The sequence below is a fragment of the Jatropha curcas genome, chromosome 5, assembly GCF_041381405.1.
Source record: "Jatropha curcas cultivar XTBG-Jc1 chromosome 5, XTBG_Jcur_1.0, whole genome shotgun sequence".
Taxonomy (NCBI): domain Eukaryota; kingdom Viridiplantae; phylum Streptophyta; class Magnoliopsida; order Malpighiales; family Euphorbiaceae; genus Jatropha; species Jatropha curcas.
In genome coordinates this window covers 28,996,427-29,022,098 of record NC_143155.1, presented here as the reverse complement: position 1 = coordinate 29,022,098, position 25,672 = coordinate 28,996,427, and the positions used below count along the sequence as shown (strand labels likewise).

The window sequence follows — 25,672 nt, the reverse complement described above, 5'->3', positions numbered from 1 at the left end:
TTTTATTTAATATTAACTTTTTGACTGAAGCTTTCAACAATGAATTTAGGTAAAAATTAAAGATATATAATAATTATTTAAAAATATCAGGGTGAAAATATTAATTAAAATATAATTGAGGGACCTAATTGTATATAAGAATAATTTTCAAAAAAAGCTTTTCCATGGACAAGAAAAATTTTCCCTAAAGTTTGCATAGGAAACAGTATCATTAATTTGTTCAGATATTGTTTAGGTACTTCATTTTTTTTAGTTGTTCTACAGTTTATTGACGTAATGAACTCATCTTCCGTTTAGTTTGTCGGTTTAATTTCACCTTCAGCGATCAGTGGTTTCACGCAAATCCCCACTTTCACCTCTTTCCCTCAGAATCCCCAAATTTAAAATCATGCTGCCTCATTTGAAAAGATTAAATTGCATTGCTATGGGGTTAAGCGTTCTGATAAGGACACCTCGACTGTGGTCGACTGAGGTTGAGAAGAGGGGAGGAAGAGGACTTCGTCTAAAGCGGTTAAATTTTGGTGTTAACTGAGCTAGTCGTTTCACTTCCCTTTGGGTCTTTTAATATCTGAGCCAACCTCGCTCTTTCACTGTCGAAGAATTCCATTTTTTATGTCGTCGCTGATCGAGTTGTTGCAGAGAAGGTAAACCATTCTTTATTTTTTCGTTAAGGTTTTAATTTTGTATTATTGAAGAGTTAATTAAGTCTCTTACGATTTTTGTTGGACAAGAGATGAGTCCTTTTTGGTCGAAAAGCCTCTTGGTGTGTACTGTGTATGAAGCTATTGCACAAAAATTGGACAAAAGATGAACAGTCGAATTGAGATGGCCCACGTCGTGCATTTCACTCATCTTATTTTTTGACGATTTTCAAGCACTCTTTATTTGCATTTTACTGTCAAAAATTTTCAACTTGGATGACAAAGTTACGTTTCAGCATACAGTCTTGAAATTTTTTATTCGCCAATTACGTAGCAAGTAAGTTCTTTAGATAAAGTCAGAGATATTTATAAATAGGGAAAGGTACATCTATTAATGTATAAATCGTCCAATAATTTTTTTTTTAAAGAGTAAAAATATTCATTCACTTAAGGAAAAAATTCCGAAGACAATTAGGGACTCAATCCTAAATCTATGTACGAGCAAAGTGATAAGACGCTCTATGTAATCAAATGATTTTAGTATCAAGTCTTACAATCCAACATAATAATATTGAAATAAGATAAATTTAATACTTTAGACTTTAAAGCATGACCTTTGCAAATAAATGACCTTCGCAAATAGATTACTCGGGAAAGGTACAATCTTGATTCTTCAATTCAATTATTTGGAAAATGAAATATCTCCCCAAGGAAATGGTTATTTCTGTGTCTTCTCTGGACTCTTGAGATACCCTGTCCCGTGGCCTTTCCAAATGAAAAGCCAAGAGAAGGGTCCACTTCCTCAGGTCCAGGTGGCTTTGTTGACAACTTCGTGGAGAAGTTGAAACCCCTTGAGTTGGATAAAAATAGCGCAGATTAACTGTGAGACACTGAAATTAGGACTGGTTTGAATTTTTAACTAGGTTACTAATAAACTTGGCTGTTACTGCAATTTAATTCCGTGAGACTTCTATATGGCAAGATTTGATGCTGAGTCCTCAACCTCAAGGACTCCAAGGTCCCGTGTTGCAGATGATGATACTGTATACGTTGCAGTGGGTAAGGACGTTGAAGAAAACAAGTTGAATTTGTTATGGGCATTAGAGAATTTTCCCGGGAAAAACTTTTGCATTCTTCATGTCCATCAGCCTACTAGAACGATCCCCGTTGGTAAGTTCATATCCATTCCTTAAATTCCTATTTACTTTCTGTGGATCCCGTTGTACATGCTGGCAAGGGCTGTTCTTTTATAAGTATCTTCTATGAAGAATACACCTTGAATCTCTAATGTGTTGCCAACATTTTCCCAAAAAAGGTGATCTTTATTTTTTCTTTTCCTTTTTAGTAAGTGTTCTTTACTGGCAAAATTTTGACTGTCTGTAGTGACATTTCATTTTTGTTGGGTCTTAAGACTTTGAACTTTACTTAATAAGCTTCAGTAGAGAGAATCCGTAATGTTTGATTGGATCCTTTTATACTAAATTTCAAGTCATGGGTCTCTGTATCCTTGGAATGCAGGAGGTGTAATTTAGGTATAGGAGCTATAGGGCATAATGCATGGTGTTAAAGTTTTAGAGTTTTGTAGTAGTCTTGTTTTATTAAATGTGATTGTTGCAGGAGAAATGGCATGATTATTTGTAATTCGATTATTCCCCATGCTTTAGTTATGCGATTATCCACTTAATTTCTTTTGCTTCTTTCTTTTTTTTGGCGTATTTGCATTTGGTGGAAAATTTCCAGCTAGCAGACTTAAGCAAGAACTTGAAAGAAAGACCATGCACGAGGTCCTGGATGATTATGTTCTTTTATGTCACCAAGTGGAAGTACGTTTCTTGTTCTCTTCCTTCTTCATGTATGATTTTAGTTTCAACAAAGCGCCTCTTTATCTTTTTTGCCAGCATATTTTGCAGATGATGTTACTTCTAACATTGTTTTCTGTGGTTAATTGACCTTAATTATTGAAACATGCAGAACTACATTTTGGCATATATTGAAACAGCTCGAGTTAATGCCGTTCTGAGCATATCTTCGAAAAATTTCTATAATGTTTTTAGATGTATGTACAGTACAAAAGGATTATTAATCCTGATCCTTATTGGCATTTATGGATTTTATTTTGAAGGTCCATGCAGAAAAGCTTTTCACAGAGATGGATGATATTGGAAAGGGGATTGTGGAACTCATTTACCAGTTTGATATTAAGAAGCTTGTTATGGGAGCAGCAGCAAGCAAGCACTATTCAGAGTACAGACTTCAGCATTAATTTAATTAATTTTTATCATCTTTTTGCTGGTTTTTAGTAAATTTCCTATCCCTATTTCACTCTCTGTGTGTGTGCGCGCGCACACGTGTGTCTTCCAAATGGTGTTTATTAGCCTGAGGTTGCCCATATGGCTGACTTAATATTTCAGGGAAATGATGGATCTCAAGTCGAAGAAGGCTAAATATATTCGGCAGTGTGTACCTCTTTCCTGTCAGATTTGGTATATTTGCAAGGGATACTACATTTGCACTCGGTATGCTTGATTTTGCATTTTCATATGTATGTATATGATGTGTAAGTAAAATGTTTTAGGGACATTTATTATATATTGAAAATGGTATTACTTCCTCAAATGAATACTTGCAAGTTCTAGCTTCTTATGCTCTCTTGTCATGGATTCATGGACTTTATTGTCCCAAATGCTGGTTAATGCTGACTACTGACTCACAACAATTACTATAGTTACTGTCTCAAGTAGTTGTTCATTCCGACTACTGACTAATTACAATTCTATATTTATAGGGAAGGTGATTGCCACTCTTCTACAAATGGGTTTGGGGACTCAGCTTCTGTTATGCAGCAGAGAACTGAGGGGAGTGGACTTGAGTTAGAAGTATCTCAATTAGAGGAAGATAGAGATAGTCTTGATTCTTTGGTACTTTAAGAACTGTTATAAATTAGACATCAAAAGTCCTATCGCACTAGATTTAAATTCGTGTCTTTCATTTATTGGTGATAAAGATGTGCCACCAAATCATGAGTTAATCAAGTCAATCAACTGATTTGATATGGTCTAAAATGGTTTATTTGGCAGGAAGGAAGTGGCATTGATCAACTTTGTGGTCAACTGGAACAAGCAATGTTGGAAGCTGAAAAGTTTAAACGAGAAGCATTTGAGGAGTCACTTAGGCGTGGGGAAGCTGAAAAGACTGCCATTAAGGCCACTTGCAGGGTAAGCACTTTGGCATGAGGGCAGTTTTTGCTTTCAATAAAGAAGATTGCCTCCCATTTTATTATTCATTGACCCATTAAAACTTTGTGATCAATGATTATAATTCTTGTTGATAGCATTATCACATAATAAAGGGTTTGAGATGTCCATTGCTTATCATGTCTAATATTACTTTCTCAGATGCATCTCTAACAATATCATGTCTAATATTAGTTAACCAGCTTTGGATGGTAATAAGCTAAATAGTTGATAAGCTAATGTGGATAAAATCTAACAAGTGCACAATGCTTAGCACTTGAAGGACTTCTTTCCATTTTGTATTGGGAATTGTGGAAAAGTCCATTCTGTCGAGTTCCCTGAAGCTTGTGTGCTGTCCATCTTGAAGGTGGGACATTCTTTGCACGCTATAGATTAGCGGTTTATTTAGAGTTATGAAGTTGATAGGTATCAACCTCATGTGGGTTTTTATGAATTTAAATTAGATTTTTGAATAACTTACTGGTCTTATAAAAACATTAAACTTTTTGACTGCCACCAATTCTACAGGCTAAAGCTTTAGAAAGCTTGTATGCTAGGGAGTTGAAGTACAGGAAAAAAATTGAGGAAGCACTAGCAATAGAAAGAGAATACCATCAGAGGACAAGGAAACAACGGGATGAGGAGCGTTTGATTACCATGGATCAGAGATTATTGCAGCAGGTCCAAGCTTCAGACTTCCATAATAAGATTAAAGAGTTGAATGATGAGGTACTTTCTGCTGTGGAACAGTGTAAAGAATATAAGAAAGAAAGAGATGAGTTGCAAGTAGAACAAGACAACCTTCTCAAATTAACCGAGGAGCTTTCAAAAAAGCAAGCAGAAGATGAGTCTTGCTCTCAAATGCATCAGTTTCTTCCTGTCTTCTCTTTGTCAGAAATTGAGGTGGCAACTTTCAGCTTTGACCCATTATTAAGGATTGGGGAAGGACGGTTTGGAAACATTTACAAAGGTACCCTACATCACACCCAAGTAGCTATAGAAATGCTGAACCAAGATAGTACACAAGGGCCTTTGGAGTTTCAGCAGCAGGTGAGAATTGAATTTGATATGCTAATATGACCTGTATTTTGTTTACTTTAGTAGTGATTTTACTTTTCTTGCTATATCTCTAATTTTTTGGCTACACACATGTCACTTTTCTTGAATAAAATTTGTTCAAATTTCTAGGTTTGTGGAAACTTTTTTATGAAGGAACTTTTATTTGGTTATTTCTATTTGTTATTTCGTTATGTTCAATAAAATCTTTTCTTTTCGACACTTTGTTTTAGTTGGAGTTATTTCCCATCTATTTACCCTTGCCTTTTCTTGTTGACGTTCTCTGCATTTGTCTTGGCATTTGTGGAATCCATTGCACATGTATAACTCATTATGTAGATGAATTCTCTTAAGCTTGATGTTTTTGGTAGGGCTGAGCATCTAACTAAACTATGGCCACTTAATATGTTGGTCTGTGTTGTTATTCCACTGACTCATGTTTTACTGCCCATAAGATTCAACATCATATAGCATTGGTTAAGAATTGGTACAAACAGTTTCATTTGTCTAGTATCTTTGTACAAATTGTACATTGGGACTAATTTTTTGGTGCATACTTGTAGTGTTGAAACCAGTAAAACCTGAACAAGTTGTGTCTATCTTCCAAACATTCGCTCACTCTTTACCCACCCAATGGTATTTAACATCTAGAAAACCGCCAAATAAAATGCGTCCCAAGCCGAAATATCACAAATATCACTGTCTTGGAACCTCGCAAGGAAAACTATAACCAAAATCCTTTGTCCCAATAATTCATTCTTCCTGAATCTATCAGGCATATGCATATTCAGTTGTTCTTTGTTGCTTGCAATTCAAAACACGTATCAGAATCATACACTGTCTCTCTATAATTGTGAAGTAAAATATGTTATTGTCTGGGTCTCATATGTTCCAGTTTAATTTCAGGTTGAGTTATTGAGTAAACTGAGGCATCCAAACCTGCCCATTCTCATTGGAGCCTGTTCAGAAGCTTGTGCTCTAATTTATGAATATTTACCAAATGGAAGCCTTGAAGATCGACTCGATTGCAAGGACAACACTCCCCCCTTGCCTTGGCAAGTTAGGATACGCATAGCTACGGAGTTGTGCTCTGTCCTTGTATTTCTTCACTCCAGTAGTCCTCACAGCATCGTGCATGGTGATATAAAGGCAGGAAATATTCTTCTTGATGCTAACCTTACATGTAAACTTAGTGGCTTTGGATTCTGTCCAGTACTCTCTCTTCAGGAGCATTCAAGGGGCACGACAACCTCTCATGAAAATGACCCAATGGGCTCTTTCTCCTACCGAGATCCTCATTTCCTTGCAACAGGAGAACTATCTCCAAAGTCCGACACTTACTCATTCGGAATTATCTTGTTACAATTATTGGCAGGAAGATCAGCCTTTAGCACAGTAAGAGAAATCAGAGGTGTAATAGATGAGGGAAATCTGAGTTCCCTTTTGGATCCACTGGCAGGAGACTGGCCGTTTGTACAAGCCAAACAGTTGGCTTGCCTGGCTTTGAATTGCTGTGAGATGGACCAAAACAGACGACCAGACCTTGCGTCAGAGGTGTGGAGGGTGCTTGAACCAATGAGAGCATCTTGCTCAACATCGATCCAGTTTGGTGAAGAAAGTGAACAACCTCCTTCATATTTCCTCTGTCCTATTCTACAGGTAATTCTGTTTCCTATTCAGTTTACCCATTTATTGATGTTGGCAGTCGATCATATGTTGGAACTTGATTCTCTTAATTTTTAAAAGTTCTAACAAAGTTATTCTTTCTTTTAAGTTGATGCTGCTCACTTTTTATTCATGGCTCACCCACTCATTTTTTCCTACTTAAATTTCTTATACTTGACGCAATCAGATTTTTTGTGGATCTGTATTACTTCACTGGAGGAAAATTTCATTGCTCAACTTCCAGAAATTGAACTTCCATTAAGTTGCATTTCCATTTGATACCTTATCTGATCGTGTTTGCAGGAAGTCATGCAAGATCCTATTGTAGCAGCAGATGGATTTACTTACGAAGCGGAGGCTTTAACCGGCTGGTTAGAGAGTGGCCACAATACTTCGCCAATGACAAACTTAGAGCTTGAACATTTGAATCTCATTCCCAACCGAACTCTTCGATCTGCAATTCAGGACTGGATGCAGCTGCAGTAAAACGACGCCTCCTATTCACAACTAACCTTAAGCTAGCACTTGGTAGTCATTAATTTTTGTAATGAAAGAAGACTAAAGCAACATGGGAATGTAGTTTGTCTTGGGGTGTGCGTGTGTTTGTGTGTGTCTATTATATATATATATATATATATATATATATATATATATATATATATATATATATATATATATATCTGTATGTATCAGCTTGTTTTGTCCATAAAAGCACTTGGGAGGATTGCTACTGCAGAATTCAGGGCAGGGGATCTTCTTGATTATCTACAGATGTGATAAGTCACCCGCTCACAGCACCAGTGTGTAAGAGTATCCCACGGTTTAAATATAATATATGATTTTATGGTCTCAACTCAATCTTCCATTTTTTGGGTGACCATTTCTACTTTCTAGTTGACCTGAACAAGTTGACTTTAATCTTCTTTGTGCGTTCGTATAATTATATGATAATACCTTTTTAAGCTCCATGGGCTGGAACGCATCTGATAAAAGTTTCAATGGACCACACCTGTGATTCTACCAGTACAGATGGAGCATGTGTAACGAGCTGACCAGACATTTTATCCATGTGCGGGTCCTCATTTTCTAACTCTAGTGCCGTACGATCAACGAGAGTATAGTACTCAAATAAGACCGCCTGCATTGTACCAATCCACGTTTAACGCTACTATTGGTCTGGATATCATAAAAAAAATTGTAGACATTTGACTTTGACATTGAATATTTGGTGATTAGCCAATGGAATCCTTATTTGCAATAGCGTTTGTTTGATCTTGACCGCAATTAATCATAGTTAAAATAATTATTTATTCCGCCGTCCTATCCGTACGGTATATACGGAATTATTTAACCTATTTAGGCTGTAGCCGGTAATCTTTCAAGTAGATAAAATACTCCAACACGCGCTTGGCCTTTCTCAACTATTTTGGGCAAGTTGGTAAAAAGCAAAGAAAAAAAAAACACGGAGGCATTGTTTTTATTTATTTATTGTTTTCTTTTTTTAAGAGAAAATCTCGTTACAGATTAATCAAACGTTGATTTTCCTTTTTCCCATTTGACAAAAGCATTAAAAATTAAACGTTACTATACGTATTTAAGCTAGCTAAATTTAATATTGGAGAATTTTTTTAATATTTACCGCAAAAAAATCGATTCTGTCTGATATTTATGGTAGATTTATTTTGTTTTTGTTTTTCATCCTAATTAACATGTTCTTCAAACCATAATGAGAAAGAAAAATAACTTTCTCCCTAGATTATCTGGACAAATTTCATAACATGAACTTAAAAGTATTTATGGATTCGAATTAGAGTGAAATTTAAACAAATCTAAATACTAAAACCTGTGGTTAAGTAATTTCTATTAAAAAAAGTAATTTTTGAATTTTTAAAAATATTAAATTTAGTAGTTGAAATTCTAAATTTTAGTTTAAATTCATGAATTCAAAAATAGCAATTTTAAATTAACTTTATAATAATATTAACTTTTATAGGTATAAGGTGATTTCAATTATTTTATTAATTACTAACAATTAGATATTAATCAATAATTTAAATGTGCGCTAAAAATAATTATTTAATTAATGGTCAAATATAAATGATTTGCAAAAAAATTCAATTAATTTTATTAGACAAACATTAGCATATTCATTATATTATTCCTTTAAAAAAATGACTTTTAGGTACAAGTTAAAAACTATTATTAAACAGATAAACTAACGACCATATATCATTTCTCAACGAATAAATCTCTAATGATATTTCAACGATACACGCCCCCATTCTAACAGGGGCAATATTTTACATCATAAAATAGAAACGAATTTTTGATTAAGCTGCCGCGAATTGTTTGGAACTAATTTTTTTGTAATTAACAAAAAGAAATTTACAAAGATGAAACAACAGACACAGATTTCTCTTATCGGACGAAAATTTAACTGCCGCCTGCCGGGATGTGGAAAGTGGAAACATTTCCTTTCTTATCCTATAAAAATCTAACGGTAACGGAAAAACTCTACGCTCATCTGTGAGGACACGCACTTAAAACGCGCGTTTTTTAGTGTACAATCAAACACTTTGAAAACACGAAAAGGACCAGTTCAGTGACGGTTACCAGACGGCATTTTTATCATGTACCATGCTAAAACGACAAAGACTCCACGGTATTTTTCTCTTCCTTCCTCTCCATTTCACATCTCCTCTCTCCCTACTCTTCAATTTCTCCTCTTTCTCTCTCCCTCTAAAACCCTAATAAGCTTTATTTTCTTGAAATGGGAATATATGGAGCTCTAAATATATTTCTAGCTGTATTAGCTATAAGTCCATGTTTTAGCTCAGCTGGAGACATAGTACATCAGGACGATGTAGCTCCCAAGAGGCCTGGCTGTGATAATAACTTCGTGCTCGTACATACTAACTTCACCTTTGCTTTTTTTTTTTTAATCTTATTTTGAGTTTCTGTTCAAGAACAACTTGATTTTTTTGTGGTTACTGTTCATTTCTGTTTGGTTGCCGAGAAAATTTCAGTAGAGAAATGAAAAAAAAAAATGTTTCGTGGTTGGTTCTTTGCTTTGGCAGTATAGAATGATTAATAAGTTTATTTGCTTAATTGGATTGGAAGCTCAGTTGTTTTAACAGGTTGAGTTAAGTGAATTTTTAATTTTGATTTTATTTTGTATTTTTGTTTATATGTTTTTGCTATTACTTCTCTATTTGTTTGCTTAAAAATAGGAAAATTGGTATAGCAAGGGGAAGATGAGGATTTTTTTTCTTTTCTTCTTGTGCTGGTGTAGGATCGGTAAATGAAGAGCTCGATAGAATTTCAAATTAGTTGTGATGGGTTAAATTTATACTCTCTCTATATCTGTCTTTTTGCGTATTGATTGTTGTGGGAAAATGTGGCCGAAATGAAAAATTCTTGTTTACATTGTTTTTAAGTGTTGGGAAATAATTGTTTTGAGAGAAAAATAAGTACTGGGGAAAAAGTGTTAACCTTGACTTAGGTGAATATTTTGCAGTAGTTCATGCTTCTTCATCCTATTCGTTATCCACAAACACATGGCTTTTATCTATTTTGTTTAAGTTGATCCTGTTTTATTTAACAGGTAAAAGTCCCTACTTCGGTCGATGGTGTTGAAAACATCGAGTATGTTGGTGTTGGTGCTCGCTTTGGTCGTTCTTTGGAATCAAAGGAAAAAAACGCCAATAAAACGAGACTGGTTTTAGCAGATCCTCCTGATCTTTGCAGGCCACCCAAAAAAAAGGTTTTCAAATCCTGTTCTGTTTGCGATACAGTCATCCATTTAAACTCTCATAACGTCTTCTTCACAGGTTTTGATTACTTGCTTCAAAACTTTTCATTTTGTTTGATGTCCTTGTAATTTGGACAACCTTACCCCTTGGCAGCTTCAAAGGGATGTCATTCTGGTGCACCGAGGTAACTGCAGCTTCACGACCAAGTCAAATATTGCCGAAGAGGCTAATGCTTCAGCTATTCTTATAATAAATTATAGAACGGGTATATTTGTAATTTTTATTACTCATTCTTTATTTACTTATTTTTTTACATATTCACAATGTCCTGCGAGTCAAATGAAGCTCAATTTGCGTAATTTCATATATATAGCCAAATGCTACCATGCACAGGATTTCTTCGGGATTTAGTTTGAAAAATCACTCCTTTTTTTTTTTTTTTTTTTTTTTTTTTTTTTTTTTTTTTAATGAAAAGTTTGATATACCTTGTATCTGATTAGCTCTCAAATTCCCTTGCGTCTTCTATTTTCGTACCTGTTAAAACCATCTGTCATTGATACTCTTCCATTGCGATTTACTTATGGACAGTTTCTACTCTTTAATTAATTCTGTACTGGGATTTCTCTTATTTTCTCCCTGTAGAATGTAACAGTCTTCTGTAAAAGGTTAGGACTGTGCTCATATAAACTACTTGAAATATCAGTTAGTTTGTAATGTCTTATAAACAATAAATATTCATAACAAATGTGGTACCCAAATACACAGGTGAACAAATCATTGTTATGTCTATTTTATTAATCTACATTTGGCTTTATCATATTAAAATTTTTTATTTTTCGGTTTGAAATACGGACCTTTTGTGCAGAACTTTTTAAGATGGTTTGTGAAGCCAGTGAAACTGATGTAAGCATAGGCATACCTGCTGTCATGCTTCCACAAGATGCTGGTGCAAGCTTGGAAAGTTATTTGAAGAATAGCTCTGCAGGTATGCTTTTCTGGACATGGGCAAAAACCTTTAGATCAGCAACACAGTGTATATGCCTTTTCATTTCTTTTGATGCAGTAAATGCGAGAGAATTTTTTTGTTATTGTTGATACTTAATGCAAGATCTTTGGTATTTTGTTAAATGGGGTGCTTAATCACATTTTTATACCCCTTCATCAGTTTTTGTGCAGCTATATTCTCCACAGCGTCCACTTGTTGATGTTGCAGAAGTATTTTTGTGGCTCATGGCTGTTGGTACAATCTTAGGTGCTTCTTATTGGTCTGCATGGAGTGCCAGAGAAGTTGCCATAGAGCAGGATAAGCTTTTAAAGGTCAGTTAGGGATTTTGATTTCAGAGCTAAATTTTGTAAATCTTCTTGGATTCCTTCAACTGATTTTTGGATGATATTTTCTTATAGGATGGTTCAGAAGATTTTACACACACAGGTGTTCCATCTAGTGGTGTTGTTAACATCAACACAACATCTGCCATTCTCTTTGTTGTGATTGCGTCCTGTTTTCTAGTGATGCTTTACAAACTCATGTCATTGTGGTTTATGGATATTTTGGTGGTTTTGTTCTGCATTGGTGGGATAGAGGTACGTTTGTCCTTATTCCAGCTAAATTACTTGCATCTTTCTGACATGCATGCAGACGAAAATCTTTGGAGTTGTCAATTTAAGTTACTTGGTGTTACACCCAATAATCCTCAATTTATATGACTTCTTCCTTTTTTTTTTTTTTTTTTGTGTGTTTTCCTGACTATTCTAATTCATCTTTGTAAATCTATGTTTCCACCTATATGAAGTTGCAGTCCTCCATTAATATAGATCTCACGCAATTCTCTAACCAAGTTTGCATCACCTTCAGTTTTGAACTTTTACATTACTTTTGTTGATTAATTTCACTTTGCCATTTGTGTGGTCTTCTAAATGCTAGGTCCTAATTGGTTTTAAGGGCCAATTTTTCCAACTTATACCATTGTGATGCACTATTCTACATCGGTAACCTTTCACAAATATCAGTCAATTTGAAGTTGCTATAGTGAGATGTTCTTTTGAGACTGTTTTGGATGTACTCTTCTTTTAGAGTACAATTCGATACAAGGTCTTGAGAGTCTCCAATTTGTGAGACTTTCAATTTCTGGGAATAAAGTAGTTGATCATTAGGGAAACTAAAAATCATATTGATGAAAAGCAGTACATATTATTCAATGAAGGACTATCACAAATTTAGCTTGAATCATTAGGGAAACTAAAAATCATATTTTTCATTCCGGCCAGCAGCCTTAGACATTCTAATGACTGAATACTTATTTTTGGGTATTTAATTTTCTTTTTCATCATTAGATATTTGATTTATTAGTGAAACCACTAAGATGAACTCAGAAGCCTAAGCTTCTGAGTTCATACATCTTTCAAATATTGCTCGAGTATTTTAAGTCCAGGCTGCATTCATTTTAAAGATTTTTTAATGATGCATGTTGAATTTCTTCATGTTTTCAGGGTTTGCAAACTTGCTTGGTTGCTTTGCTATCATGGTATGTCACCTTCACCCTTTTTTTTTTTGGCTTGCCAACTTGTATTACAGCTCTGAGTTTCTCTCTTTATTTGATGAGAGTAAGAATGGCTAGAAGCATGGTTTTCCACTTCTTTACATTTATTACTATAACCAGATTATGCTGGCACTCCATGGATATACATAATTTCTTTTGCCAAGAGAAAGGATGATGTTTGACCAATTTGCCACTATCAGGCGGCATATATTGGAATGGATGATGTTGTTGAACCACAAAAAACACTAATGCTTCTTTGTTTTCGTAAAACAACTTGTAGGAAAATAACTTGCTGAAAAATATTTTTCATGGAAAATATTTTCCTTGAAAAATGTTTTTGAAATGACTTATTTTCCATTGTTTGGTTATAATATTGAGAATTAGTTAAAAATATTAAAGTTTTTATATCATAAGACCATAAAAAATATTAATAATAATAGAAATTTTATAATTTACAAATTTTATTGTTAAATATGAGAAGAATGCAAAAAAAAATATATAAATTATGAAAGTCGCCGATGGCTGGTGGTGGTAGCTAGTGGTGGTGGGATGGTGACCGGTGTTAGTAACTATGATGATTAATAAATTAAAAAATATAGATTTCTAAGGTTGTTCAATTTCGGAAAATATTTTACACTCTCGAAAATAAGAAATTATTTTTCTTAAAAAAAGGATTTAATTTTCATTTAACCAGAAGAATATTTTCCCTTGACTTATTTTCCTGAACACCCCAAACAACAGAAATTTGTGGAAAAATATTTTCTTTCAAATTATTTTGTGGAAACAACTGAGCCTAAGTATATTTTATATAGATGATTAGCGCAACCATTAATATTTGTCAAAAACAGTGGCATAGGAGTGTTTTTTCCCCCATTAATTAGCTGTATAGTGAGAACCATAGGATCCTCACTATTTTATGGAAAAAGATCCTTCTTTTGTGTCTTAGATTAAATATTGCTACTCATTTTTTAAATTTTCAGAGTTCACATGGAATTTGGAACTGACAACAAAACATCTATAGTTTCAGATGCTTTCAACATGCTGGAGAATCTTTTGTTAAAGTTCCTTTTTTTGGAGCTGTCTCATATTTGACAATGGCTGTCTCTCCTTTCTGCATAGCATTTGCTGTTGTTTGGGCAGTTTACCGGCGTGTCTCTTTTGCTTGGATAGGTCAAGATATCCTTGTAAGACACTATTATTTTTTTATTCATTTCCAATTCATGAAACCAGTAAAAAGCACAAATGATTTCAATACATCCAGATTCCAATATATTGAAGGATGAATTAAGGTTACTTGCATATTGAAGCCTAACCTTCAATACATCCAGACTCCAATATATTGAATTGCTGATACACTTCGCATATTTTTATTGCTTCCTATTTATGGTATGTATTAACTAAATTTTCAAGCTTTGCATTTGTTTTTATTCCATCCTAATATTTTGCACACGCAATGGACAATTTTCAGAATTTTATTTTTTACCAGGATTTATTGCTCATCAGATAGATCTTCTACTTCTCTTCTCTTGCTCTTTTTAGCTTTATGTTCTTCAAAGCATCATGTATTCACATATATACATAGAGATATAATTGTTCAAAGAGGCCATCTGATTTGTTTTTCCTCTCTATCAATCAGGGGATTGCGCTAATTATCACGGTTCTTCAAATTGTTCATGTACCAAATCTCAAGGTCAGTATGCAAGTTCATTCTGATTGCTAGTTTTAAAAGTTCGTTTGGCTATGGCATATATCATTTGTTTTTCTCTCCTTCGTTCTCCTTCTTCGTGATGACTTGGGAAATTTGCCCTTGTCTTTGTTGGTGATACCTGATTCCAGCTTGGAGCTATCAATTCTAAATATGTTGTAGGTTTTTGATTGAAGAAATATTTTGCCTCAAAATATCTGTCTCAGATTTTAAGATTACATAGCTTTGCTTTTGTGGCTTTGAAGTTACTTGTTTTTTAGGATAAGCCGCTTTAATTGGGAAAGATCATGGCCTAATCCAAAAAAGGTCTAGTGTACTAAAATTCTTTTCACTGGTAACTGACATGTTCTTTTTCTTAAACTTCTGTTTTGGTCAATAATGGAATCAGGTTGGAACAGTTCTTCTCAGTTGTGCATTTTTGTATGACATCTTCTGGGTATTCGTCTCCAAGTTGTGGTTCAAGGAGAGTGTGATGATAGTGGTAAGCAGTGGGCCTCTGTCGTTTGTCATTTATCATGAGAAAATTTCAAATGCTCTTCTTACCTTCCCTACAGGTAGCTCGTGGTGATAAGAGTGGAGAGGATGGTATACCAATGCTATTGAAAATCCCACGGATGTTTGATCCTTGGGGTGGCTATAGCATTATTGGGTTTGGAGATATAATCTTACCGGGATTACTTGTTGCTTTTGCATTAAGGTTTGAATTCTAAGCCATATTAATTTCCTGGTTAAATTGAATGTCTTTTTCTTTCCTCTCTCTGTCTCTCTTTTCTTCTCTCCATGTGAAAACAACAATGATTGTTGTTATCTTTTTCTTTTTTTCCTCTCTGTAGGATCTAGGGTTAAGCATGTAGTTTGGAGTCCATAGCAAGATACCCATAATGTGCACACTGGCCTACTCATACCCTTAATGGGATATTAGTCTCTTTTTATTTTTATTTTTATTTTTTTCAAGTAGTTAATTTTGTAAGGTCATGGGATTCATGAGTGCAAAAGTACAATTCTTTAGACCAAATGCCACGGTATATAGGCTAAAATGCTTAGGCCATTAACCATTTGACTTGCATTCCTTGTTGTCATACACTGGGCACTATTATGTCTTGATTTGTTTCATGCAAGCTGGAAACTGAAGCTTATGGTGCTTTGGACTGTTTGCTTATCAATTGAGTAACCTTTTCAGGTATGATTGGCTGACAAAGAAGAATCTTCGAGCAGGATACTTTCTATGGGCAATGACTGCTTACGGTTTAGGTAAGAGAAATTATACATTCGTGAATCTGGAATTTATTGTCTTATTGTACTTACAGTACCATAATATATGTATTTGCAGGTCTCCTAATCACTTACGTGGCTTTGAACATGATGGATGGGCATGGACAGCCAGCATTGCTCTACATAGTTCCATTCACACTTGGTAAGTGACAAAACCTACAGAAGGTCCATTTGCACTTCTTATATATGCTAAACAAAGGATGCTATATTGCCCAAGTATGGGTACTGATTACTTGGGCTATTAGTTTAATTTTTTAATCGTTTATGCAGGCACATTTTTGACATTGGGAAAGAAGAGAGGTGATCTGAAAGCTCTTTGGACTAGAGGAGAACCGGAACGGCCCTGCCCACACATTCAATTTCAACCCTTCGAAACTCATCAACACAGAAACCAGTGAATATACCATTACTTTAGCTGTATTAATTTTAACTTTAGGCGCTTCGTTACATAAAAGGAACTCAGAAAAGTTACCTGTATAAGTTTGTTGGGGGAGATGATATTTGTAGGTTAGCGGTAGTGTAAAAAATTACGGCCTAAGCGTTGAAGTAAATTTAAAACCAGTCTAATTGTAACAGGACTCTACAGTAGGCTCGATATGCTTCGCTTCCACGATTTGAGCAGAAAGTGAATAGTGCAGTTCTGTTGAGTTCACGGGAAAGAGGGTACCATGATGTTAGTTTTTATCCTCGTTAGACATTGGTATTATTTTAACTTTTCTAAGAATGACAAACAGCTGTGTCACCTTAATATTTTATTGTCATGGGCAAACAATTATAAGAACTTGACAACGGCTACAGTTCTGTCCAAGCTTAAATTAGCGGCACAGGAACAGAAAAACATAATTACTGCTCTGATTAATGGTTACAATAATAAAATCAAATTAATTAGAAATCTTATTAATTTCATTACAATGATATCATTTCATGCAAAGCTCCATAAGCAGCAATACTTTTCCTTTTCGTACTCCCCTTTTCCTAAGGGAGGGTGGAGAGAAAATAAGTCACCACTCGATGCAACCTGGCATAAACCTATCAAAAATGGGATGGAACTTCCATGGATGGAGTCGCATCATTTTTGAAAGGTTTCCCCAACAACAAAAATTACCTCCTAAAGAAGCAAAAGCAAACTCCTTTTTTCTTCCCTTTCTTTCCCCATTAGAAAAAAAATCATAAAACAAATACTGAAACAACTTACACGGTTCAAAATCAGTGACAATACCAACTCTTCTTAGTTCCATCCGTAAAATAATGTGTATTAGCGTCTGGTCAAAATTGTTCCAGCCATTGGCCGTCTTAGGAAATATCCATACCGCAAAAATCATTCCTGCTCCAAATCTGGTCCTCTCCATCCAAACAAAGCATTTCATGAGTTATTCAAAAACATGATAGTGATGGCTGAATGGGTTGAGGTTCTGAGGCATGGTGCTGTTTTTTTGATACATTGTATGTAAGAATTTTGTCAGATTCTTGAAGTAAATTCCAGCAAAATTGCATCTGGAAGGAGGGAAAGAACAGTAAAAAATAATTTCACAACAGAAGCGGAACAAGCCTTGTCAAGTTAAGAACAAAAATTTCATCTCTTTCTCCCTTCATATGGCATTCACTATTCTGCTAATCTTTTAGACTAGAAAATAAAGTTGGCTAGTCCTGATTTTATGTAATAGAATCACCTTGGGCAACGCAGTAAATATATTTCGCTAACACAGCGAATTTACTCACTGTATAACATAGTGTTACCAATAATTCCCAATCACATGATTAAATGACAGCATTCCTACGTATGACACATCATTCAACCCATGAACACCGAAAATAGTGACAAAGGTGGTAATTTATTGTATTATAAAGTCAAGTTACTAATAATGTGTAGCAAGAGACCTTGTTATTTTATCAAACAGATGGAGTTACTAATACATTAAAAAGGGGCGCGAGAGAAAAGAAGGGGACGGGAGTGGGCCAATACTTATGATACTTAGGGACAAAAACATAAGGGAGAGCAACTTCAAAACCACAAGGGAAAAGAACACATACTTCCATATCCTCCCATAGTACCATTGCCATTAATTGCAAAATGCACCGGCCTTCTCTCTTGACCCAAAGATAGAAGCTCCTGCATCCTTTCAGGCCAATCTGAGTTCAGTCTTCGAGCAAAATCTTCCACTTCCCTGAGCCAAATGAAGAAGGTTTTAAGGAATTTTACAGGCTGATTGATGAGAATCTGAAACCAAAGCATCTTGCTTGCATCTACTTATAATTTATAATGATGAAATATAGAAAATGCTGGTGAATATGTGGAATAAGTAAATTTTGACAAATAATAAGTCACCTCAAAACAGAATATGCTGTAAATACTAAAGTCACGAGGCTTCTTTTTGATTGATTTTCTCCAAAGTCAGAGCATTATGAGCAGCAAAAAGGAAAATAAATTCTGTTGTATAACATCAGCAGTTCAAAACCTTAAATATGCTCTTGCATTACCATTTGCCTACAAATAGGAGAAGAATTAACTACTCTCTTTACCGAAGGTGTGATTTCCATTTAAGAAGAAAACAAACACAGAGTCGTGATTGCATCCAATAACTCAAGTGTCCAAGCTCACCTATCAATTTTTTCTTTTAATGCCGGATCAATCTCATCATCAATATCAACACCATCAAATTCAACTTTAGGTGCACCTTGTAATTTTGACATATTGCTGGTACTTGACTGGAATTCATTATCAACCTCCGCACTATGAAATAAAGAATTCAGTCCATCTGACCCCTAAAAGAATGAGAAAGGCAATAGCTTTAATAAAACACATGCTAAGGATGTTCACAAAGATTCTAAGGGATATAAACTTGGTTGGTCCAACCTTTTTACTTGTTTCAATTGCTTCATCTGGAGAGGTTCTCTTTTGTGGATCTTTTCTTCTTCGGTTTTTCTTTTTATTCTTTGAAGTTTTAATCCCTTTGGAATCTGTAAAAGAAAATTTCATTCTTCCAGTTGGGACATTCTGAAGGATGTAATAGATTTGTGGAAAGTCTACAGAATGAAAGTTTCTTAATTTTGGGTTAATTTACCAGATAATAGAAAGAAAATTAATGAGCACAGCTCAAAACCTCAAATAAGAAAGCATACCTGAATTTCCTCCATTAATAAATGACGAGATCGTCAACTGAGCGGTCATCTACATGCTCCTCTTCAGCCTCAATGTTCTAAAACATATGGAAGGTCAGGTTACAATTATCGTTCAACATATGCATGCAGGTTAGCACTTGGCATCACGGTGCACTGGACATGGAACAACGGAGCACTGAATGCAAATAACTCATGCATAGTAGCCAAATCAAACTGCCATATCCTTGATTGGGCAGAAACCTAGATTCTAAGGGATGAAATTGGACAGCAAAGCCATGTTTCACCTTTATTTTTTGTCTCTCTTTGTGTTCTTTCCTCTTCTTTGCATATAGTCGATTCAAAAGTCAGATTCGTGGATCATCAGTTGTGTTCTTCAAAGGCTCCAACTTCTCTTCCTTCGTTATCAGATCTATGTTAAAGTAACAAAACAGATGAAAAATGCATTTAAGGTTAGTTCCCACAAGCACCAGACACCTCTGTAAGATCATCAGGTAAATGAAATATCTCACGTATCTCCTCGGGGCATTTCCCTTCAATAATTCTTGCAAGTGCTCGACTAGTAAGATCAAACAAAGGCTTCAACTGGAGGCCGTCGGCAGCAGATGCCATCTCACAGGGCCTCTTTGTATCCATTCTAATAAACTTTTCATCAAAAGACTTGTGCTCCTACACAGCACAGCATCCCAAAATTAAACACTGCTTTGACACTGTTGGCTGTACATATACCATGTCATCTTTAAAAAGTCTATGAAGGAATGATCAAAATTGCTGAAGATGACAAGCAATTAGTTGAAAATTCTTGAATTGACAAGAATTTCACACATCAACTTGCAAAAGCAAGGAAATAATATAAGCCAACAATCAGCCAATGACAACTCAGACATGCAGAGGAACCTTGTCAGAGCGACTTGGTACTTGATGGAATCTGCAAATCAAGAACTAGGCTCAACATGGCAGGATTGAATCGTTGTGGAAGAGATACAGCACAATTCTTGGAAGATCCCAGGCCATTGTTTATCATCTCATGACAAATCACGGGGCAAAACATTGCAACCTCTTGTTCCACTTGCTGAATTGAACCATCAGCAGTCTGGAGCCAGACATAGGATTTCATCATCTGAAAATACATGTAAGAACGGAACATAACTTAAGCTCAGTCATAACATAAAAAAACAAAAACATCAAGGAAACAAACAAGCAAAAAAAATTCAAGAAGGGATGCAAGTGGACAAAAGCAAATGGCATTCAGTTGCAAAGTCAATTGTGTCAAGCCTCTATCAAACTTTTCTCATTGCAACTTAGGAACAATGTAAAACCATTCTAAGTTGGCCAAAGAATGGTACACATTACTGGACCAGAAAGGGTATGTCACCATGCAAAAACCTGGAACAATGGTGGTTTCTTTTTAGCATTAATGCTCATATGTAGATAAATGTATATGTACACAACCAAAAAAGACACCAATATGAGATATCCTAGGCCCTAGAGAAAGAGCATAGCCAGTCTTTCAATTAAATTCACATCTAAAAGTGTTCCTGCCTCATTATCAAACGTTTGTAACAAAGTCAGTGCACATAAATGTAAACATGGTTTTGAATATTCCAACACATATTCTGCTTCACCAAGGTCAAACCGAGTTTCCCATTTTTCTCTCCAACAAGCCACCATAGTCAAGGTGTATTTGTGATATGGTTATAACTTCCAACTAGCCCACAATTCTTGGTCCAAATAACTTGTCACGGTTCTATCTATTCACAAAACTATAATTTATTAGCCTTTAATCCATTTGAATATCTGCACCTCAACTATCAACCATGCATAGCAATGCCTAACCCCACTGGCTATACTAAAGAAGGAAACACGACCCCGAAGCTGCACATTGTAGAAACAAAGGAAAATTCTAATCTGTCACTGATTCTTAAGCTTCTAACGATTGGAAACTCGACCAAAATGCAAATTGAATTGCTAAAGGAAGCTGAATTAAGTATAAAATGAAATTAGGAAAATCAGGAAGCTAGAGAAATTTATATCAGAAGCACACGCTTAACAATTATACAATTGCTCCAATAAAAAAAAAAAAAAAAAAAAAAAACATATGAATGTACCTGACAGAGACAAAGATAAGAGAGAAAAATAGCGAAAAAGATTGCACAGACAGATGGCTTTAAATTGGACGGGAGACCGATGTCGGTTGTCGGTTGTCGGCGGCGAAACCAGAAGAACGGATAAATGAGATAGTGTGAAATTTTTGGTTTAGTGAGAGAAATGCAAAATCAAAAAAAAAACAATTGATAAAAATAAAAATGAAAATAGTACAATTTTCAAAAGCAAAATTAAAAAGATAAAAAGTCTGTGACTGCGGAACTCTGCACCCTCTCCGCGTGTCCCGGGAGAGGTCCATCCGAAACGTCGCCGTGGCCGCACACACGATCTGAACATATCTGTCAAGGATTAGTTACAGTCCGTGATTTCCTCCTAGAGCAGGCCATGAAGCCCATAACAAAATATATCCTTTTATTTCTTTGAAGCCTAGTGGGCCGTAACTTCTTTGTTGCCATGCCAAAGCCCAAATGAAGATAAGAAGAAAAGTCAATTAAACGTAATGGAAAAACAAATTGAGCTCCGTGGCGGTGCATGATCGGTTACGGTGAGGGAACCCCACACCACATGGCTGACTAATCTTGTTTTTATTAGGGCGTGAGCGTCAGCTGCTTCAGTCACTCTCTCAACCTTCTGGAAAACGTTCAAATGTATTTATGTTTCCAACCATAAGCTTTAAGAAGCATGTCCCACTCCCAGAAAACAAAGCCCCATAGTTAATACTGGTTATTTACTACTTCCTCCCAGGGATTACTGGTCATTGACTAGAGTTACCTTGGACTCTTTCAAAGTACTTGGAAAGTACTTCCGATACTAATTCTGTCTTAAATTGTTTTTATACCGTTTTGGATAAGAGAATTCAAAGTTTGCAGCGGCTTCTTTTGCAACTCTCTTATAAATCGGTCCAGTGAAATTAGGTCGGTGCTTGTGGTGAGTCTTGAGTCTAGCTAGTAAGCGAGAGAGAAAATGGAAGGGAGAGAAGAAGATGTGAGAGTAGGGGCAACCAAGTTTCCAGAGAAGCAAGCCATAGGTACTTCAGCTCAGACGGACAAGGATTATAAGGAGCCACCATCAACACCTTTGTTCGAGCCAGGTGAGCTCCAGTCTTGGTCTTTCTGGAGGGCAGGGATTGCTGAGTTCATGGCCAGCTTCTTGTTCCTTTACGTCGCCATCTCGACTGTAATGGGATATAGCAGGTCATCCAACAAGTGTGCTACTGTCGGTGTACAAGGCATTGCTTGGGCCTTTGGTGGAATGATCTTTGCCCTTGTTTACTCTACTGCTGGCATTTCAGGTCTTAATCTCATCCATGTTTTAATTAATTTCTCTCCCTTCTTTCTCGTTTATGATCCATATATATGTTTGGGGCTGGCGCAGGAGGGCATATAAACCCTGCAGTGACATTTGGTCTCTTACTGGCAAGGAAAGTTTCTCTGACCAGAGCCATATTCTATATGGTGATGCAGTGCCTTGGGGCGATCTGCGGAGCGGGAGTGGTGAAAGGGTTTCAGCCAACACCCTATCAGATGGGTGGCGGTGGAGCCAACATGGTCCAACCTGGCTATTCCAAGGGCGATGGCCTTGGTGCTGAGATTGTTGGCACTTTTGTGCTTGTTTACACTGTCTTCTCTGCCACTGATGCAAAGAGAAGCGCCAGAGACTCTCATGTCCCTGTAAGTATATATCTGTATCTCTATTCTTTTACAGTTGAGGCAATTGCAAAGGGTACGACGTATATCGTGAGGCCTAATTTGTCTGTCGTTGGGCAAACACCAGTTCGACCTGCTGTTGACTGGGCTAGGTCGTTTGTGGCTGTTATTTGGTCAAACATGTCATTCAGCACAGCATTTTCCCGATGTCGTTTATGCTAGCGATCCTCCTTCATACCCGCTGGAAAACGACAAAGCCCTTATTAAACCTCAGCATCCGTCTGTGGGGTTTTACGACACTTGTTTCTAAACAAATGACACCTGGGTGCGTTTGCGCCTGAATATAATACCAACCTGACAGGTTTCATTTTATGTAAACCAGACGTGTCAAGAAACTCGCTTTAGCTTTTAAGATTAAGATTGGAGAAGTGTCGATGCATGAAAACTAGCCAACAAATAATTTGTTTTTTCCGATCTAATGGTACGTATTTGATTCATTTGAATCTACAATTAATCGCAGATATTGGCGCCACTTCCAATTGGGTTTGCGGTGTTTGTGGTCAATATGGCTACGATCCCGATTACAGGAGCTGGCATCAATCCTGCTAGGAGTCTTGGAGCTGCCGTAATTTACAACAACGACAATGGATGGGATGATCACGTGAGTTCACAAATTTGATCACCCTACATTGCCGCTGGTTTTTGCTCAATTCTTATGTTTTTTAATTTATCATGACTTTTTATGATTTAATTGCTTCAGTGGATATTCTGGGTAGGACCTTTCATCGGCGCTGCCCTGGCTGCACTATACCACCAGATTGTCATTAGAGCCATTCCATTCAAGTCCAGAGCCTGAAAATCAAGTTTCACACACTTTATTATCTGCCGCATGTATATATAGTTATGCCTAAGTTTTCTTGTATCCTCTATTTTCATGTTGTAACTTGTTCATCAATTTCAGTTCAATAGTCAGTTAATAAACCGTGAGTGTAAAAATATATATATAAAATGCACGTAGTACGATTTCTGATTGCCAGCCTCTCTCAAAATTTGATCAGCAAAAGCGTATTCTTGCTTGGATTCATTTATGGGCCGACTTAATAATATTTTTGAGAAGGTTTGGGCTGGTAGGGTCCATGATTTTGGGCTATTTGTTTGGATTATTTGCCCAACTCGGTATCTTTGTTGTGACAATTACTGATAAGGGCAGTGGAAGCCTAGACAATAAAATGCTGGTCATTCATATTGTTCGCGTCAAGTTGCAAGTACAGCAAACAATAACTAAAGATGAAGCGTTATTAAAAAGAAGAATAAATATTCGAAGCATAACTGATAAGGTAGGTCAGGTGGGCAGCTGGGCGCTGCTCCATCCACCTGCCAAAGAAAAGAAGCATCGCATGTGTGCCTCTTAATTTCCCCAATTTAATGTCTAGAGCAAGAAAACTATTTGTCAAACCCAAAACTTATTTTGTGCAGACCAACCTTGTGAATTTTCTCCAATTAGATATACCATACACCTAATTCCTAATAGCTCCCCTCAATTTCCATTTCTTCCCAAAATATTAGCAATGCAATGCATTAACTAGCAATTTCAATGAAAAATGGAAAATTTTTTTATTACGTAATGTATACTACTCCAATTCGACACAAAATATATGAACTATGTGAAGATATATTGCACTTCTTTGTAATAATTAAAATTGAATTGACCTAATTTTTTAATGTCTGATCCCTCAAATAATAAAACTAAACAAAATGATAATTACACAAACATTTGTGTAAATTTACGGAAAAAGAAAAATTAAGGTTGAAAAATTTACTCATATTGGCTTATTTATTAGTAATTTTTTGAGATTTATTAGTTTGTTTCCGTGAAAACTGTATAAAACAATCCATACAAGAAATGGAAGACTTTTACACAAACAGCCAAACAAAGTCCAAGCAGTAATGCAGGAGTCTTAACTCCTACACGCAATCGATCATAAAAGCCACACGAATAAGACTTGTTTAGTCTCCGATGAGAAAATTAGGCATGCCCAATAAATACATTCAATTAACACTTCAACTATTCCCAAACAAATTATATGTTTCAATTATTTTTTCTTTTATCTTTATAATAAATCGATTTTTAAAATAAGTAAAAATACTAAAATTTAAAATCCATACTTTTGAAAAATTAATAACATTCAATACATATACGAATACATTTCTTATTTGAATATCAACTACTTTATGGGACATAATAAATACGCATATAATAATAATAATAATAATAATAAATACGCATATATTGACCAATAAATACATTCATTTTATTGATATGCAAGGGTAAGGTAGTAATTTAGAAACCAAAACCGGATTTTCATTCTATACTAAGGTCGCTGTCTCGAATTAACTTCGTCCACGTGGCTATAAAAGCCTCTTATTTTCCAGGTGGAAACTTGAAATAAAATTTACGCCATGGAATCTATAATTCTACCATTTCCATTGTAAAAATAAATTTGAATTTATTTATATATTAGGTTGGCAATTATACATTTAAGGAGGACAAACAAATTTTTGGTTGCAACAAACCAAACTGAACTAAGCGGAGATTTTTATTTTTCTTTTTCTTTTTTGTCAAAAGACGATATAAATTTTCTTCTGACAAGCCATCAAACTTCCATCCAACGGTACGGTGGTGGAGCCTACATATTACACCTCCAACTGTCCTTAGCTACACCTCAATAGCCTAATAAGCTAAGCTATCTGATATCTCTCGTTAGATCTCAACTATCTTTTCTTTAATTTATTATTAGAAGAGTGTTATTATATTTTTTTTTTCTTTAATTTTGTGAGAGTTCTTGAAAAGGATAATTCTCCTTTTCATTTATCACCTTAATAATAAAATTAAAATCCTAAATAATGTTATTTTTGCCAACAAGTCCAATTAAAAATGA

At 35.5% G+C, this 25,672-nt stretch overlaps 3 protein-coding genes and 1 pseudogene across 6 annotated transcripts; 3 read left to right on the top strand and 1 right to left on the bottom strand.

Annotated features, from left to right (window-relative positions):
* The first annotated feature begins 244 nt into the window (after positions 1-244).
* On the top strand, positions 245-7,448 carry LOC105642976 (U-box domain-containing protein 33). 2 transcript variants are annotated; one of them, XM_012227989.4, is made up of 10 exons: positions 245-644; positions 1,624-1,811; positions 2,382-2,464; positions 2,764-2,885; positions 3,053-3,157; positions 3,427-3,559; positions 3,719-3,856; positions 4,403-4,924; positions 5,837-6,589; positions 6,899-7,448. In XM_012227989.4, exons 1-10 carry the CDS (start codon positions 613-615, stop codon positions 7,079-7,081), a joined length of 2,259 nt encoding a protein of 752 aa, XP_012083379.1. In that variant the 5' UTR covers positions 245-612; the 3' UTR covers positions 7,082-7,448. The 2 variants fall into 2 exon arrangements, with proteins under 2 accessions (XP_012083379.1, XP_089578205.1); XM_089722079.1 differs by lacking the exon at positions 245-644 and having other exon boundaries at positions 1,178-1,811.
* Positions 7,449-9,254: 1,806 nt separating this feature from the next.
* SPPL4 (SIGNAL PEPTIDE PEPTIDASE-LIKE 4) lies at positions 9,255-16,612 on the top strand. The gene is made up of 14 exons (XM_089721615.1): positions 9,255-9,500; positions 10,200-10,358; positions 10,501-10,612; positions 11,213-11,332; positions 11,513-11,664; positions 11,752-11,931; positions 12,838-12,872; positions 13,909-14,071; positions 14,524-14,577; positions 14,981-15,073; positions 15,147-15,289; positions 15,773-15,843; positions 15,923-16,006; positions 16,135-16,612. Exons 1-14 carry the CDS (start codon positions 9,366-9,368, stop codon positions 16,260-16,262), a joined length of 1,629 nt encoding a protein of 542 aa, XP_089577741.1. The 5' UTR covers positions 9,255-9,365; the 3' UTR covers positions 16,263-16,612.
* A 1,065-nt stretch (positions 16,613-17,677) lies between these two features.
* On the bottom strand, positions 17,678-21,010 carry LOC149496552 (SKP1-like protein 21; annotated as a pseudogene). Its single transcript, XR_016320921.1, has 7 exons — positions 19,879-21,010; positions 19,459-19,650; positions 19,269-19,379; positions 18,985-19,061; positions 18,719-18,822; positions 18,464-18,627; positions 17,678-18,029 (listed from the first exon to the last, which is right to left on the bottom strand). The product of XR_016320921.1 is annotated as an SKP1-like protein 21 (transcript).
* Positions 21,011-21,785: 775 nt separating this feature from the next.
* On the top strand, positions 21,786-23,769 carry LOC149496551 (aquaporin PIP1-3-like). 2 transcript variants are annotated; one of them, XM_089721616.1, is made up of 4 exons: positions 21,786-22,378; positions 22,462-22,757; positions 23,254-23,394; positions 23,510-23,769. In XM_089721616.1, exons 1-4 carry the CDS (start codon positions 22,051-22,053, stop codon positions 23,642-23,644), a joined length of 900 nt encoding a protein of 299 aa, XP_089577742.1. In that variant the 5' UTR covers positions 21,786-22,050; the 3' UTR covers positions 23,645-23,769. The 2 variants fall into 2 exon arrangements, with proteins under 2 accessions (XP_089577742.1, XP_089577743.1); XM_089721617.1 differs by having other exon boundaries at positions 21,794-22,378; positions 23,494-23,769.
* The last annotated feature ends 1,903 nt before the right edge of the window (positions 23,770-25,672 follow it).

Bases quoted from the DNA above. Each gene is read 5' to 3' on its own strand.
- LOC105642976 (XM_012227989.4), top strand. From the start codon at position 613: ATGTCGTCGCTGATCGAGTTGTTGCAGAGAAG. The intron at 645-1,623 runs GTAAACCATTCT...CTATATGGCAAG, and splicing joins ATCGAGTTGTTGCAGAGAAG to ATTTGATGCTGAGTCCTCAA. The intron at 3,560-3,718 runs GTACTTTAAGAA...TTTATTTGGCAG, and splicing joins GAGATAGTCTTGATTCTTTG to GAAGGAAGTGGCATTGATCA.
- SPPL4 (XM_089721615.1), top strand. From the start codon at position 9,366: ATGGGAATATATGGAGCTCTAAATATATTTCTAGCTGTATTAGCTATA. The intron at 14,072-14,523 runs GTAAGACACTAT...TCTATCAATCAG, and splicing joins GGATAGGTCAAGATATCCTT to GGGATTGCGCTAATTATCAC. The intron at 16,007-16,134 runs GTAAGTGACAAA...TCGTTTATGCAG, and splicing joins CATAGTTCCATTCACACTTG to GCACATTTTTGACATTGGGA.
- LOC149496551 (XM_089721616.1), top strand. From the start codon at position 22,051: ATGGAAGGGAGAGAAGAAGATGTGAGAGTAGGGGCAACCAAGTTTCCA. The intron at 22,379-22,461 runs GTCTTAATCTCA...GGGCTGGCGCAG, and splicing joins CTCTACTGCTGGCATTTCAG to GAGGGCATATAAACCCTGCA. The intron at 22,758-23,253 runs GTAAGTATATAT...AATTAATCGCAG, and splicing joins CCAGAGACTCTCATGTCCCT to ATATTGGCGCCACTTCCAAT.